This window comes from Bufo bufo, chromosome 2 (genome assembly GCF_905171765.1).
Source record: "Bufo bufo chromosome 2, aBufBuf1.1, whole genome shotgun sequence".
NCBI lineage: Eukaryota > Metazoa > Chordata > Amphibia > Anura > Bufonidae > Bufo > Bufo bufo.
In genome coordinates, this window is record NC_053390.1 from 180567668 (window position 1) to 180584192 (window position 16525).

General features: G+C 42.6%; 1 protein-coding gene across 2 annotated transcripts in view; it reads left to right on the forward strand.

The window, feature by feature from the left end:
* The window catches only part of SRFBP1 (serum response factor binding protein 1), a 125088-nt gene that overhangs the window by 74718 nt on the left and 33845 nt on the right, over positions 1 to 16525 (forward strand). For both annotated transcript variants that reach the window (XM_040415941.1, XM_040415942.1), the window contains exon 4: positions 14550 to 14621. In XM_040415941.1, coding sequence (XP_040271875.1) covers positions 14550 to 14621 — 72 coding nt within the window. The remainder of the gene's footprint in view (positions 1 to 14549; positions 14622 to 16525) is intronic.

A 16525-nucleotide genomic window follows, 5' to 3' on the forward strand; every position in this document is an offset into this window, starting at 1 on the left:
AGGAGGAGACATAGGCGGTGCTGGGCTCCTTCACAGGCGGGCATGGCTGGGCACAAGTAAGGTTAGTGCAGCCCCTTGGACACATTCAACACTCATTTGCATATCTATAAAATCCTTTTTTAAAGAAATTAAAACCACACAGCCCTATAGGACACATATATTGCGGACATGCTAACGGCGATCTAGCCGTGCATGTCCGTATCTCTATAGCCCCAAACCTGATGACAGAATCCCTTTAAGTAAATCAGGACCCATATCTGCAGTACTACTCATGTCCAAACTCAGGGTAACAAATTCCCTTGTGGCCTCCCAGTCATTTCATCCTCTGACTTTTCCTGCTGTGGAGTTGCCATTGCTGTAGTTGTGATATTTCCTTCTGGGCGCCACCATTTTAATCCACGGGTAGGGTGCACAGGGAACAAAAGTACCACCTAAGCTGCAACATTTTATACTATTGGCGGTGCGCGCTGGGAAAAAACTGATGGTCATATACAGTCAGGTCCATAAATATTGGGACATCAACACAATTCTAAGATTTTTGGCTCTATACACCACCACAATGGATTTGAAATGAAACGAACAAGATATGCTTTAACTGCAGACTGTCAGCTTTAGGCCGAATGCACACGGCCGTGGAACACGGACGTGAGCGGTCCGTGGTATCCCGGCCTGGCATCCTGCTGACAGCAGGAGGTCACGGCGTCCTTGGTTGCTATGACGCCGTGCGCTTCATGCCACCGCTGCACTATAGTAATACACTCGTATAGATCATACGAGTGTATTACTGTAGTGCAGCGGCAGCATGAAGCGCATGGCGTCATAGCAACCAATGACGCCGTGAGCTCCTGCTGTCAGCAGGATGCCAGGCCGGGATACCACGGACCGCTCACGTCCGTGTTCCACGGCCGTGTGCATTCGGCCTTAATTTGAGGGTATTTACATCTAAATCAGGTGAACGGTGTAAGAATTACAACAGTTTGCATATGTGCCTCCCACTCGTTAAGGGACCAAAAGTAAGGGGACAATTGGCTTCTCAGCTGTTCCATGGCCAGGTGTGTGTTATTCCCTCATTATCCCAATTACAATGAGCAGATAAAAGGTCCAGAGTTCAATTTCAGGTGTGCTATTTGCATTTGGAATCTGTTGCTGTCAACTCTCAAGATGAGATCCAAAGAGCAGTCACTATCAGTGAAGCAAGCCATCATTAGGCTGAAAAAACACAACAACCCCATCAGAGAGATAGCAAAAACATTAGACGTGGCCAAAACAACTGTTTGGAACATTCTTAAATAGAAGGAACGCATCGGTGAGCTCAGCAACACCAAAAGACCCGGAAGACCACGTAAAACAACTGTGGTGGATGACCGAATAATTGTTTCCCTGGTGAAGAAAACACTGTTCACAACAGTTGTCCAGATCAAGAACATTCTCAAGGAGGTAGGTGTATGTGTGTCAAAGTCAACAATCAAGAGAAGACTTCACCAGAGTGAATACAGAGGGTTCACCACAAGATGTAAACCATTGGTGAGCCTCAAAAACAGGAAGGTCAGATTAGAGTTTGACAAACGACATCTAAAAAAGCCTTCACAGTTCTGGAACAACATCCTATGGACAGATGAGACCAAGATCAACTTGTACCAGAATGATGGGAAGAGAAGAGTATGGACAAGGAAAGGAACTGCTCATGATCCTCAGCATACCACCTCTTCAGTGAAGCATGGTGGTGGTAGTGTCATGGCGTGGGCATGTATGGCTGCCAATGTAACTGGTTCTCTTGTATTTATTGATTGCTGACAAAAGCAGCAGGATGAATTCTGAAGTGTTTCGGGCAATATTATCTGCTCATATTCAGACAAATGCTTCAGAACTCATTAGACGGTGCTTCACAGTGCAGATGGACAATGACCCAAAGCATACTGCAAAAGCAACCAAAGAGTTTTTTTAAGGGAAAGAAGTGGAATGTTATGCAATGGCCAAGTCAATCACCTGACCTGAATCCGATTGAGCATGCATTTCACTTGCTGAAGACAAAACTGAAGGGAAAATGCCCAAAGAACAAGCAGGAACTGAAGACAGTTGCAGTACAGGCCTGGCAGAGCTTCACCAGAGATGAAACCCAGCGTCTGGTGATGTATATGCGTTCCAGACTTCAGGCTGTAATTGACAGCAAAGGATTTGCAACCATTAAAAAGTGAAAGTTTGATTTATGATTATTCTGTCCCATTACTTTTGGTCCCTTAACAAGTGGGAGGCACATATGCAAACTGTTGTAATTCCTACACATCTTGTTCATTTCATTTCAAATCTATTGTGGTGGTGTACAGAGCCAATAATGTTAGAATTGTGTCGATGTCCCAATATTTATGGACCTGACTGTAACACAAAAAACACCAGTACCGTAATGGATCTTTTTAAAAGGAAGCATATTAGGAAGTTGGAAGACTCGACATATAAGTTTAGATAAGACATGCTTTTTAAAAGCTGAATAACTCCTGCAATTAGAAAAGCACATCAGATATTGGTGTGTGATAAATTTGGCGCACCTTTGAAAACAACACTCCCGTTTTTATGCCGTTCCCCTAATGAGATTGCGCCTTTTTCTTTAGCAACTTTTTATCTCATTTCATAATTTTGACGCATACTTACCCACATAATTAACCACATCCACGTTCCCACTCACTTTTCAAACATGGTGATAGGTGTGTAAAATCACAGGTCACACATTTTTGCACAAAAATATCATGACAAAATGTGCTACTTTTTACACCAGAGTTGACATGATTAAAATGTTGTTTTTCTTTAGTTGACTTGAGGCCCCATTCAACTTTTTCTTAATATGCAAACTAGGCCTTTGGTGCAACGAGGACATCACACTTGCTCTTGTTGCAGCCAAGCTCCACAAATTTTTGTGTCCAATCCTTTTCTCACAGCTTTGCCACTGCGTCCCGCTTTTTCTTAGTTTTGTTTTGTTTATATGTACTTCTCTTGTCTGCCTGCCCTTATGAGTGACTGGTCTTTTTGCTTCTGACGAAGCTGGGCAGTCATTAGGATAGGTCTGAGGGCCATCTAGGGGCAGTCAGAGAGGGTTCAGTCTTATAGTTAGGATATAGGGACATATTGAGGGGTTGAGTCCCAGCATCTGTCTCCCTCTCATATCTCTATCCCTATCATTTGCTAACTCACCCTCTGAGTGAACCAGTGTACACATTGCCTGGCTCATTTATTATTTTCCCTACCAGTTCACTTCTGGTTGGCAGCTGGTACCTCCAGGTGAGGTGTTATATATATGTATTCCTTATCGTTGGGCCTACTATTTTAATGGTATTTAAATAAATATACGTTTTAAGGCATTCCAATACTCAAATTACTACTGTCCGATAGGTGTCAAGGTCCGACTCACAGCCAAACTCCCACATACCTCCAAAGTAAGATCACTAATTAGTGTTGAGCGAACTTTTGTTTTAAGTTCGGCGTCTAAAGTTCGGCTTCCGGTTAGCGAAGAATCCCGATATGGATTCCGAATTCCGTTGGGGTCCGTGGTAGCGGAATCAATAATGGCAGATTTATTGATTCCGCTACCACGGACCACAACGGAATTCAGAATCCATATCGGGATTCTTCGCTAACCGGAAGCCGAACTTTAGACGCCGAACTTAAAACAGAAGTTCGCTCAACACCATCACTAATACAATGGAAGGAGGGAGGAGTTGCATATTAGTGTGGTGCAGTGATCGATGTACACTCATTGTACCTGCATTGTCTGTATAGACAATACAGCAGGATGTGAGTTAATGGCTAGAACACTGTTAGTAGAGTAATAAAATCACCAGAAAGTGATGAATTACAACCCCACCCAACCCTGAATCCAAGACCCCTGCATTTCAAGGCATTGAGTGTGTAGTGTTACTGCCCTGCCATTGCTGGCTTCCACAAATATGCTGCCCTCTAATGGTGAGGTGAATGTGCGGACCATGGTCCAGTTCACACACCAAAGCTGAAAAGTCAGCTGGAGAAAATAAGGGCCTATTTTGTGTGCCTCATTGGTTAGTTTTAAACTGTCAAATAATTCAGGATTATGTGCAGAAAAAAAAATAAATGAAAATGCCAAATAGGTTTAAAAATCTCTTTCTAAGAAAATCATGATTTAGCATACCTTTAGGTTCAGGTGACTCTTCAGAATAAGCGCATGTGTGTGCATGAGGACTAATACTATATCTGGCTATTAAATGACTTGCATTGTGCATTCACCACCAGATTTCTCCTCTGAAGGCCTTATCTTTATTTGTAAGTTTTCCCTGGTGATTGTGATTAGTACAGCAAGGATGAGACTCAAAAGTGGAGAAAGAGGCATTTTTCTGTAGTAAGATATATTACAAAGTTTATTATTTTCACTTGAACTGCTCGAGATGAATGCTAAAAGTAAGCAAGAAATGTAATGGCTCTTGTTGTTTGTCAGTCTACAGCACTCTCTGCATGATCCTGACACAGATTTAGCAGAAATCCTGCAGAGCACAAAGTTGTTAATCTCCTGCTGATCTCTTCTGTCTTGGGCTGGAGACCGACTAAGGGAGACGTGGCTTGTTGATCCTTTTGTCTTACTGCAGACCAGACACAACAACTTTCCACCAACTTTCCTTAAAGGTGTTCTCTCAGACTGGGAACCTTTTTTGATATTACTAGGCAGGATGTGCGGATCAAAAAATAAAAAAAGACCAGTGCTCCAATTTAAGCGCCTCTCCATTTCCAGTACTAGCTGGACCAGAAGTATTACATGCCACCTGCATGCATGCCACCGCTTTCAAATGATCAGTGGCCTCAGCAGTGACATGTGCAAGCACATCACGTGACCGATGGCATAGATGAGGCCAGTCTCGAAGAACTACTTTAAGCATCACATACACCTGAGATAAAAAGGTGGCAGAAATTGGAAATTTTGGCTCACCAGACTTAGGAAATGCAATGATTGACAGCAGATTTACATCTGCCAAAAATGTTATCTGCCCAGTCGCAAAATTAGCTGTTTTGCTCAAGCCTAGTGGTTTTTTTTTTTTTTTTTTTAGCATTTATGGGACCAGCTGGGATGTTAACTTCGGCAGGATCTACAGACCCAGCTGTAACATCTGTGGGCAAATGTGCTGCAGGATACCATATGGAACCTGTATACCTCCATGCCCAATCCTAACTCATCTTGTATCAAGGCTAGAGGTGGGCCAACAGGGTACTAGGGCCTTCTTTCAATTTATACAGTTTTCTTCCAATGAACTTATTATTTTGCTCTATTATTGTAATTGCTTACATACTGTATTATCCGCTCCACAAGGCACACTCCCCCCCCCCCCCCCCCCAAAAGTGGGGTGGGGGGGCTGCTTTTGGCAGTGTGTCTTATGAAGCGAATACTACTGAGCGCTCACTAGTACACAGTTAGGACCAGAGTGCTGAATACAGCGCTCCTTGTGCTATCTGTACACACCACTCTCTAGTTGTCTTCTGATATCCTTTAAATAGGTCATCAGTATCTGATCGGTGGGGGTCCGACAACTCTGACCACTGCCAATCAGCTGTTTGAGAAGGTATCTGTGCTTCTGTGAGCGCCGCTGCCCTCTGTGTGCTGACCAAGCACAGTGCCGTACATTGTATAGCAGCTGCGCCTGGTATGGCAGTTTAGGGGGACTGAGCTGTGCTTAGGCCATGTGCCTTCTGCAGCAGCTGAGTTTCGGACCCTCGCCGATCAGATACAGATGAGCTATCCAGAGAGGATAGGTCATCAGTATTTAAATCTAAGTGCACTGTCGTGGATTTTTAATTGCAGTACATTTGCATAACTGGATAACAGATATGTGTGATCATGAATGTAGATTATTGGGTCAATTGGGTGATCCCTAGTTTAGCTGATTTCTCCATATTTGTGTGTTGTGTGCTGTATAAAGAATGTGGACTGTAAAGAATGAGAATTAAAGATGACCAACTTTTATAATTAATATTGGTAGATTAGTTGAGTAAAAGTAACACTTAAGATTGTAGCCTATGTTATTGTTTGGGATTAGCTTTGGGAGAGTTTGACCATTGGGCTTCAGCCAGAAGAACATTTTGTTTACTAAAAGCTATGCATGGAGCATATTACACAATTGTGGTTTGGCAGACCCGGTGGTCTGTGAGCAATTCTCTTTTCCAAGCTTGCATTCATTCCGGTAGAGGAATTGTAACTAGGCAATAAAGCAAGACTTCTCAGTGCATACTTTCATCGGAGAGCTGAACTTTAAAGTCAGTCTTTTCATCTTGATACAGACAGTTAAACCAGGCCAAGATTCAGGTTAATCGACAACAGAAGCGTTTGCAGCATGAAGCCTGTGTCTGTATGTATTTACGGCCTATAGAATTTCTTCTTTCATCTTTGCATGTTTTCAGTCTTTACTCATCTGGAACCTGTAGTCCCCAATATTCGGACTAAAGGCAATTATACAAGGGGCAATAAATAATTTTCTACATTTGGTGGGAGAGCAAGAAGCATTGATTGCAGGATCAGACTACACAGTTTGTTTGTTGTCTGTTACCATGGATACACACAAATCTGTTTAGAAGGTTGGCACAGAATAGGAAATTTTTAACCAAGATTATTTCCAAAGTTGTTCCATATTTCATTGAGATGCATTGGAGCAATAGAAATTGGTACATGGGCATATAATTTAAATTTTTGGAGAATCCTAATCGGGGTGTCGACTGAAATGTCTGATGTGGTATTCTATTTGGTAACAAGGGAATCCTAAAGGTAATGCTGTAATTTACGCTGAGATCTTTAATTCCGGAGATATATTAAGCTCATAAGTCATCCATGTGCGTGGCCAGCTACTGTACACTTAATTACAGGGGCCAGTTCTATTTTAGATTACCGCTTTAGACTTGCGGTTTCTATTAGTAGATGAGTAAAGCTGTTCTATGTTCTTGCAGCTGGAAATAAGATGAGGAAAAGTTGTAGTATAGTTTGTTTAGCATCTAATTGCTCAGGTCGTCCAAGTTGCATAAATGCTTCCTCAGCGTCACCAAATCTGATAAAATAACAAAATCATACTTGCTGCTTTTCTCCTTTGCCGCAGCGCTGTTTTCATCTTCCTGGCTGCCGTGGGGAGGTTCTGTACGCAGCTCGTCCCTGTACAGCCAATCCTTGACCATAGCAGAATACGGGATGTGATAGCTGAGGTCAGTGATTTGCTGCAGTGGTGACATGGTGTGTAAAGGATGTCACCTCTGCAGCCAAGAAAAACAAAGAACGGTGTAGGGGGGTTGGAGTATTTATTTAATGGAGTTATCCCATGATTTAATGTAAAAAAATTAAAATCGAACTTTAGATAGAACATGACAGGCTCTTTCTAACAAGGCTCGAACCAGCCCTGTACCTGACATGGATCCAGAGATCTTCCCATTCAAACAGAAGGTGGTGCTATATAGGTGCATTTTATGAATTAACTCAGTAGCTATACACAATTTTTAATTTTTTAATTACATGCAAATACAAAACTTGCGCCCCTGATGAGGAATGCAACGGGGTGGTGTAAAAACCAAAATTGCAACAAAATTTTGTCATAGTGGCGCCAAAAAAATCTCCCGCATAATGTATGTTCTGGTCCGAAACAATTATCTATCCACTGGATAGGTTGTAAATGTTAGATCTGTGAGGGTCCAACCACTGGGATGCCCATTGATGGCATGATTGGGGGGAACCCTTGTCCTCAATACCCTCAGTTGCTAGATTGCGTTTTTGTGAAGTTTGAATAGAGTGGTGGTCAAGCATAAACCATACTGCTCCAGTCAAAATTTGTGGCTGAGTGCTGTGCTCAGCTAGTTTTGTCAGTACCATTAGGCTTCAATGTAGCCACATGGCCCATGCTTGACCACCACTCTGTTCAGGTGCATCCTAGCCACAGTCTAGAGCAGTGATGGCTAACCTTGGCACTCCAGCTGTGGTGAAACTGCGACTCCCAGCATGCTCCATTTATTTCTATAGAGTTCTGAGAGCAGCCAAGGAAGGGGGGCATCTTGGGAGTTGTAGTTTTACCACAGCTGGAGTACCAAGGTTAGCCCATCACTGGTCTAGAGGCTTTGGAAATGGGGGAACAGGTCCCCTGTTTTGGTGATAAGTGGAAGTCCTAGCGGTCAGTTCCCCAACCAATCTAGTTATTATCAGTTGCTTCTTATTGGAATGCCCCTTTAATGAGTAATTTTCCAATTTTCAAAAATTCTTACACCCGAAGTGTGAGTTTGCACAGCTCAACTGTTTCACACTTGCATTGTTGTTCTCCAGTATTGAGATCCGGCAAAGGATCTCAATACCGGAAATTTAACAGATCCATTATTTCCATTAGGATGTGGTTGTGTGAAATCAAAACAGATCCATTATTAAATACATTAAAAATCAATGGGTGACGGATACGTTTTTTTAGGCTCCTAAAAAAATGGATCTGTCCCTATTGACTTGCATTGTTTTCAGTGCCGGATCTGTTTTTGTTTTTTCCTTTTTTATGATGGACACAAAACCGCAGCTTGCAGCGGTTTCGGGTCTGGTCACAAAACAGAATGCTGACGGAACAGAAGGCATCCTGAACGGATCTCTTTGCATTCAGAATGCATGAGGACTAAACGGAAATGTTGTTTTCTGGTATTGAGATTCTCTGCCGGTTCTCAATAGCGGAAAACAACAACGCTAGTGTGAACGTAGCCTAATACTTCTTCCCGTTCACGAAACACAATGACTGTGCCTACTAAACAAAAAGAGGGAACACTGGTTAACCGATTCAGTACAGAGAGACCATATCTAGGATATGTAGTCGGTCATATGAGGTCCTGTGATGTACTGTCAGTGGGAGTCAAAGTGACAGCAAAATTTATCCATAGCAAAGGATTTAAATAGCTAAACTTTTACTTGATTTTGAGCCGTTCAAAATTGTGAGTCTGTTAACAAAGATAATGCAAGTATGCTGCAGTAGACAGGCGAGTACTGTAGCATCAGGTATTGTGACAGGATTGTGAAATCAAAATTGATATCCCAGAATGACAACTTACCGCCTGTCCATTGACTGGTCATAAGTGTCTGATCCGTGGGGGTCGACTGCTGAGATCGCCACGGATTACAAGAACAGGGATCCCTTGTCCCCATTTGAATGGAGCAGTAGTCAGACATGCATACTGTCGCACTCTATGAGACTGCCTGAGATAGCCAAGCACTGGGTCTACACCATACGGGATAACTATTTATCAGAATGGGGGGCTCTGTATCCCTTACAGCCCCCCTGAGATGAACAGAGCGGCCAGTCGGGTGTGTGTATGGCGCTTTATTAACTTTTATGGGAATTCCTGAAATAACCGAACGGATAGAGGATAACTTAAAGGGGTTGTCTCAATTTAGCAAGTTGCATTTATCTTGTAGAGAAAGTTAATACAAGGCACTTACTAATGTATTGGTATTATCCATATTGCCTCCTTTGCTGGCTGGATTCATTTTTCCATCACATTATATACTGCTCGTTTCAGTAGTTGCGACCACCCTGTAACCCATCAGCGGCCAGCCTCTCTGTTGGCCAGGACCATGGGAGCGCACATAAGCTGGTGCTTTTTTCCTATAGTGTGCAAGCACAGCCACCAATGATGGATTACAGGGTGGTCATAACCATGGAAACAAGCAGTGTATAATGTGATGGAAAAATAAATGAAGCCAGCAAAAGGAAACAATATGGACAAACACAATACATTAGTAAGTGCCTTGTATTAACTTTCTTTACATAATAAATGCTATTTGCTGAAGTGAGACAACCCCATGTCCTACAATTTGACAAACTTATGTCATCACGATTATGGTCTCTAATTTTTGCCAATGTTTTTTTGGAGCTGGCAGCTACTGTGCTTTTAATTGTGAGTATTAAAAAAATCTGAACGTGTAGAAATATGTGGTGATTTTTCCAGCATTGTCTAAGCATAGCCCTGTAACTGGTTTCTACTAGCTGGATACGATGCTTTGGACACGTCCTCAAATTATAGACTTGAAAAGTATTTCTGGCATTCTCCGCGCAAAGCAGCTAGATATATTTAAAAAAAAAAAAAAACAATACAAAGTTTCAGGACAAATCCTTGCTGAGTATACAGTTGCAAGAAAAAGTATGTGAACCCTTTGAAATGATATCTATTTCTGCACAAATTGGTCAAAAATGTGATCTGATCTTCATCTAAGTCACAACAATAGACAATCACAGTCTGCTTAAACTAATAACACACAAAGAATTAAGTTACCATGTTTTTTTTGAACACACCATGTAAACATTCACAGTGCAGGTGGAAAAAGTATGTGAACCCTTGTATTTAATAACTGGTTGAACCTCCTTTGGCAGCATTAACTTTCCTGTAGTTGCAGATCAGACGTGCACAACGGTCAGGAGTAATTCTTGACCATTCCTCTTTACAGAACTGTTTCAGTTCAGCAATATTCTTGGGATGTCTGGTGTGAATCGCTTTCTTGAGGTCATTCCACAGCATCTCAATCGGGTTGAGGTCAGGACTCTGACTGGGCCACTCCAGAAGGCGTATTTTCTTCTGTTTAAGCCATTCTGTTGTTGAATTACTTCTATGCTTTGGGTAGTTGTCCTGTTGCAACACCAATCTGCTGTTGAGCTTCAGCTGGTGGACAGATGACCCTAAGGCTACTTTCACACTAGCGTTCGGGGCTCCGCTTGTAAAACTCCGTTTGAAGGGGCTCACAAGCGGCCCCGAACGCATCCGTACTGCCCCAATGCATTCTGAGTGGATGCGGATTCGCTCAGAATGCATCAGTCTGGCAGCGTTCAGCCTCCGCTCAGCAAGCGGACACCCGAACGCTGCTTGCAGCGTTCGGGTGTCCGCCTGGCCGTGCGGAGGCAAACGGATCCGTCCAGACTTACAATGTAAGTCAATGGGGACGGATCCGTTTGAAGATGACACAATATGGCTCAATTTTCAAACTGATCCGTCCCCCATTGACTTTCAATGTAAAGTCTGGACGGATCCGTCTGAACTACTTTCACACTTAGAATTTTTTCTAAACTATAATGCAGACGGATCCGTTCTAAACGGAACCTAAGTCTGCATTATAGGAGAGGATCCGTCTGTGCAGACACCAGACAGATCCTCTCTGAACGCTAGTGTGAAAGTAGCCTTAGTTCTCCTGAAAAATGTCTTGATAAACTTGGGAATTCATTTTTCCTTCGATGATAGCAATCCGTCCAGGCCCTGACGCAGCAAAGCAGCCCCAAACCATGATGCCCCCACCACCATACTTCACAGTTGGGATGAGGTTTTGATGTTGGTGTGCTGTGCCTCTTTTTCTCCACACATAGTGTTGTGTGTTTCTTCCAAACAACTAAACTTTGATTTCATCTGTCCACAGAATATTTTGCCAGTACTGCTGTGGAACATCCAGGTGCTCTTGTGCAAACTGTAAATGTGCAGCAATGTTTTTTTTTGGACAGCAGTGGCTTCCTCTGTGATATCCTCCCATGAAATCCATTCTTGTTTAGTGTTTTACGTATCGTGGATTCGCTAACGGGGATGTTGGTATATGCCAGAGACTTTTGTAAGTCTTTAGCTGACACTCTCTAGGATTCTTCTTCACCTCATAGAGCAGTCTGCGCTGTGCTCTTGCAGTCATCTTTACAGGACGGCCACTCCTAGGGAGAGTAGCAGCAGTCCTGAACTTTCTCCATTAATAGACAATTTGTCTTACCGTGGACTGATGAACAGCAAGGCTTTTGGAGATACTTTTATAACCCTTTCCAGCTTTATGCAAGTTAACAATTCTTAATTGTAGGTCTTCTGAGAGCTTTTTTTGCAAGGCATCATTCACATCAGGCAATGCTTCTTGTGAAAAGCAAACCCAGAACTGGTGTGTGTTTTTTATAGGGCAGGGCAGCTGTAACCAACACCTCCAATCTCATCTCATTGACTGGACTCCAGTTGGCTGACACCTCACTCCAATTAGATCTTGGAGATGTCATTAGTCTAGGGGTTCACATACTTTTTCCACCTGCACTGTGAATGTTTACATGGTTTGTTCAATAAAAACATGGTAACATTTCATTCTTTGTGTGTTATTTGTTTAAGCAGACTGTGATTGTCTATTGTTGTGACTTAGATGAAGATCAGATCACATTTTATGACCAATTTGTGCAGCAATCCATATCATTCCAAAGGGTTCACATACTTTTTCACCGCTTTAACGGGAAAGTTTGTTTCAATAGGGAAAACGGCTGAATAGTAAGTAAATTATACACCTTTAGTAATAAGACCTCATGTACACTACTTGAACACCGTTACGTTGAGACCCTTTTTCATTTAAAGAGGTTTTTCCTGTTCCTGGTGTTGAACGACTGAGGAAACTTAGGCGCTCCTGTGGAATGCCGCAGCCTTCTCATAGCTTACCAAGCACTGCGCCGTCCATTGTGTAGCGGATATGCTTGGTATTACAGCTCTGCGCCATTCACTTGAATGGAGCTGAGGTGCTTCTAGACCTTGGTGCCCATTGAGTGCAGCGGTCTCTAATAAAACAGCTGATCTGCGGGTCTCATGGGTGTTGGTCCCCACCGATCTGATGACCTATCCTGAGCTGAGCAATATGAGCAGGACATCCTGCGCCCACAGGTGTTGCCTCTTATGGCAGGGCATCCAACTAGCATTTTTCAGCAGAATAATGCTCACCCACACACAGCAAGGGTTTCCCAGTAGTGGCTCCATTAGATTGCAACCTACGAGTTTGTAGGATCTACGGGTACAGCTGCAACATCTCCAGGCAAATGTCCCGCAGAATACCATACAGAACCTGTATACCTCCATGCCTAACTATCTCATTTTGTATCCAGGCTAGAGGTGGCCTCACAGGGTTCTAGCCTCCTTTCAATTGTACAGTTTTCCCCAACAAATTTATCTTTTTGCTTTATCTATCTATCTACATATGTATCTATCTATCTATCTTACCTACAGCATTTATTAAGAATATAAAGGGACATGGCAGACCCAGGCACCATTGCCATGAGCCCTCGCTATCTGTCTGGCATGGTTGCTGTTCATCACTGCAGCTATGGGTTTAAATTGTAAAGATCAAAGTTTTCTCCAATCCTGGCAGGAGCAGAGCTTTGTATTACAGGCCTTCTCCTGCCACTGCACCAAGTTCACTATGACAAAAATGTAAGCCACAGTGTGGGAACTAGCAACTGACCGTGGCATACATTTTGTTATAGTTACCGTAATCACTATATAATTGAAAAGTTCTACAACTTTCTAATATACTTTGTTTTTCACTTACTCGTTACTTGAAAGATATTACTTTTCTGTGAGTTGATGAGAGCACCCTCGTTTACATTCATGGCTCTATACCTAGTCCCGGTCATTATCTAGATACAGTTGCATCTGCTTTTCAGCTGAGAGCAGAACTCAGGATAATTGGCCCCTACTATAGATTATAGGGACAGTAGACAGTCAGAGGTTTTCTGTCATCATATAAAAGCATATTATACTGTCATCATATTAAAGCATATTCTTTAAAGGGTGTCCATTACTTCTCTGTGATACACACATCATCTGCCGCAGAAGCTCTTTTTGATACTGAGTGGACGATTTCTGTCCACCAGCTGTTTATGTTGCTCTGACTTATTATTACTGATAAACCAGGACCTGGATGAATGAGATCATCACAGACAAGATTAAAGAGGTAGCGGGTCATTTATCATGCTGAAATACCTCTATATTAGGCGTATTTCAGGCGCAGATAGTGGTGCAATGGTTATTTGCGCCACTATCTGATACTTTGCCCTGCTCACGCCGGGTCTAAAAAAGTGCGTGTCACTCATCATTTTCTACATCTGTTTTAAGCGTAGAAAATGGTCTACATGTAAGTCTACAAGGAAGCTGTCTTCCATTTAGAGCTGGCGCTGGATGCACCGAAGTCATGGAGAGGCCTGCACCTCTTCAAAACTTCGGCGGATCCACGGCTAGCTTAGGGCTTTATTAAGACCGGCGTCTAAAACGGTGGTCTTAATAAATGTGCCCAGGAGTCTGCATTTTTTAGGATTGCTCATCAGTACCTTATTGGTGGGAATTCGACTCCCGCCACCTCAGTCAATCTGCTGTTTGAAGAGACTGCGGCACCGCAGTGAGTGCTGCGGCCTCCTCCTAGACCAGTGACATTACATTTATCGGTCACATGGCCTAGGCACGGCTCAGGCCCATTCAAGTAAATGAGGCTGAGCTGCGATGCCAAGCACGGCCACAATCCAGTGGGTGGTGCTGTACTTGGTGAGCTGTGAGGAGGCTACTTCACTCACCGGAAACTTCTCAAACAGCTAGTTGGAGAGTGTCATGAGTATCGGACCTCTGTCGATCAGATATTGATGGCCTATTCTCATATTAACTCCCGTAAAAAAAAAACTTTGATATTTCATTTTCCATCTCTAGGAACACATTTAAGTGCTTTATATATTTTACTAATTTTGTGTAGACTGAGTTCTTTTAACTATTTAATTCCATTTTTCTTTCAACAGAAGCTAAAACCAGATGATGTGACCAAAACTGCCTTACGAAAGGAAATTGACTTTGATAAAGTATTTAATAAGGTAATTATTTCTTGTATTGCCCCCCCCCCCCCATTTCTTTACATACAAGTTGATTAGCTAGTCTTTAATCCTAAATTGTGACAATAAACCTGCATTGTTCTTTTAATGTTCTTTAAATGATATTGATAGGTTATGGTCTGACTCCCAGCATCCCCCAATCAACTGTTTAAAGAGGCCGCTGCATTCATCGGAGCTCCAGTGAGCGCTGCAGTCTCTACACAGTTTACCATGCATAGGAGCTGCGCCTAGCCACGTGACCAATATACAGTGACACCATCGTCCTAGGAAGAGACCTAAGTGCTCACGGAGGACCGCAACCTATTTGAATAGCTGATTGGCAGGGGTCCTGGGAAACAGACCCCTGTCGATCTGATATTGATGACCAATCCTGAGGATAGGCCATCAATATAAAATTTTCAGATAACCCCTTTAAAGTGTCATAGCCTTCAACAAACTTTTCATTAATCAATAGTATAGTGTGTATACATGCGGAATAACACTATTTTTGGCCATTATGTAACTTGAATCTAACCTGCACCCATCCAGTTCACGCAGAAAATAGATGAAAATCTCCTTTGCTCAGAAGTAGCTCCAAGATGGTGGAGGACATTACAGTGAAGTACTAACCTGTACAGATGTGAATCTAGCACTTGGGCTGAAACAGAAACTGTCTGTTTCGCTGATGTAGTCTCTTTGACTGCGTGTGGCTCACTCTTTTCCTGCTCACCCCTCCCCTCTCCATAGACTTGTATGGGATAATGTAATCTGATCCTTCAGTGAACAGCTGCTGTCCAATGGATTTTTTGGGATTTTCAGTCATTTTAGAAGAGAGAATGGGAAGGGAAAGGAACAGCTGATAACAGGAGAAGGAGAACTAGATGTTTCTCTCTGACAAGATATATTTGTTTGTACTGTTGATTTTTGCAGAGTTGTGGGAAAAGTTAGCATCCATTTAATGGGTTTTCCAGTAATAATTATATTTTATGTAATGCCCCCCAACCTGCCTCTTGAAAACAAAGATTCAAATTTACTCGCTCCACGCCGCTCCGATTCTTCGTTCTTTCTTTGCTGTTTCTATCTCTCAATCCTCACGCTGTTTTCTTCATGGGCATGGTCAAAAGCAATACTCCAGCTATAGACTAACTTCAGTGCAGATGTGGCCACAAGCAACACTTAACCACTGAATCTAGTCATTGGCTGGGGTAGTGCCTGTGACTTTGCCCATGGCCAGTCGGATGTAGACAGCGGAAGACTAGAGCGCTGTGGAGCAGGTATGTATGAATTCCCTTTTTCAGGAGGCAACCCCTTTAAGCACTCAGTTGTATGAGTATTAAAGGACAACGTTCTCCATAACTGCAAAATAGAGCTTCTTATAAAATGTATGTTTTTAATCAGCAGAATCATCCCTACTAGGTAATATGCCTGGTTTAAGAGGGTGGACCCTGCAGAAGGATGCCCTTTTACAGCTGTCCTGATTTTTCTTAGCACATTGGAAGAGATTGTTGTTCTTGCATGATATTACTATTTAGTGTCTCTACGTTTATAGGAAGCAGCTAGTAATTATCGTTGAGTGATTGAAGCGCTGCCTTATAGTCTAGGCTGTAAGTCAGGCTCAGAACAAGTTACTCAGCTTCATGGTGTTCAGGAGGACATACCCCTTTCATTTTACCGTAGTTTTTATTTTTATTATCTCAGTCTTGTGTAATGTTTTTTTCATCTTACACCTGTCCTTGTTGCTTTCACGCCTAGCTTTTTACTGTCTCACGGGTAAATGGCATAATTTGTATTTTGTACAGTATTATCTTTTCCCTATCCGTATCTTCCATTTATTATACGTTTGTTAACCTCCCCAGGGTTCTGACTTGCAAGCAACTGTAGTTGAGGTATATGCCTTTAAGTCTTGG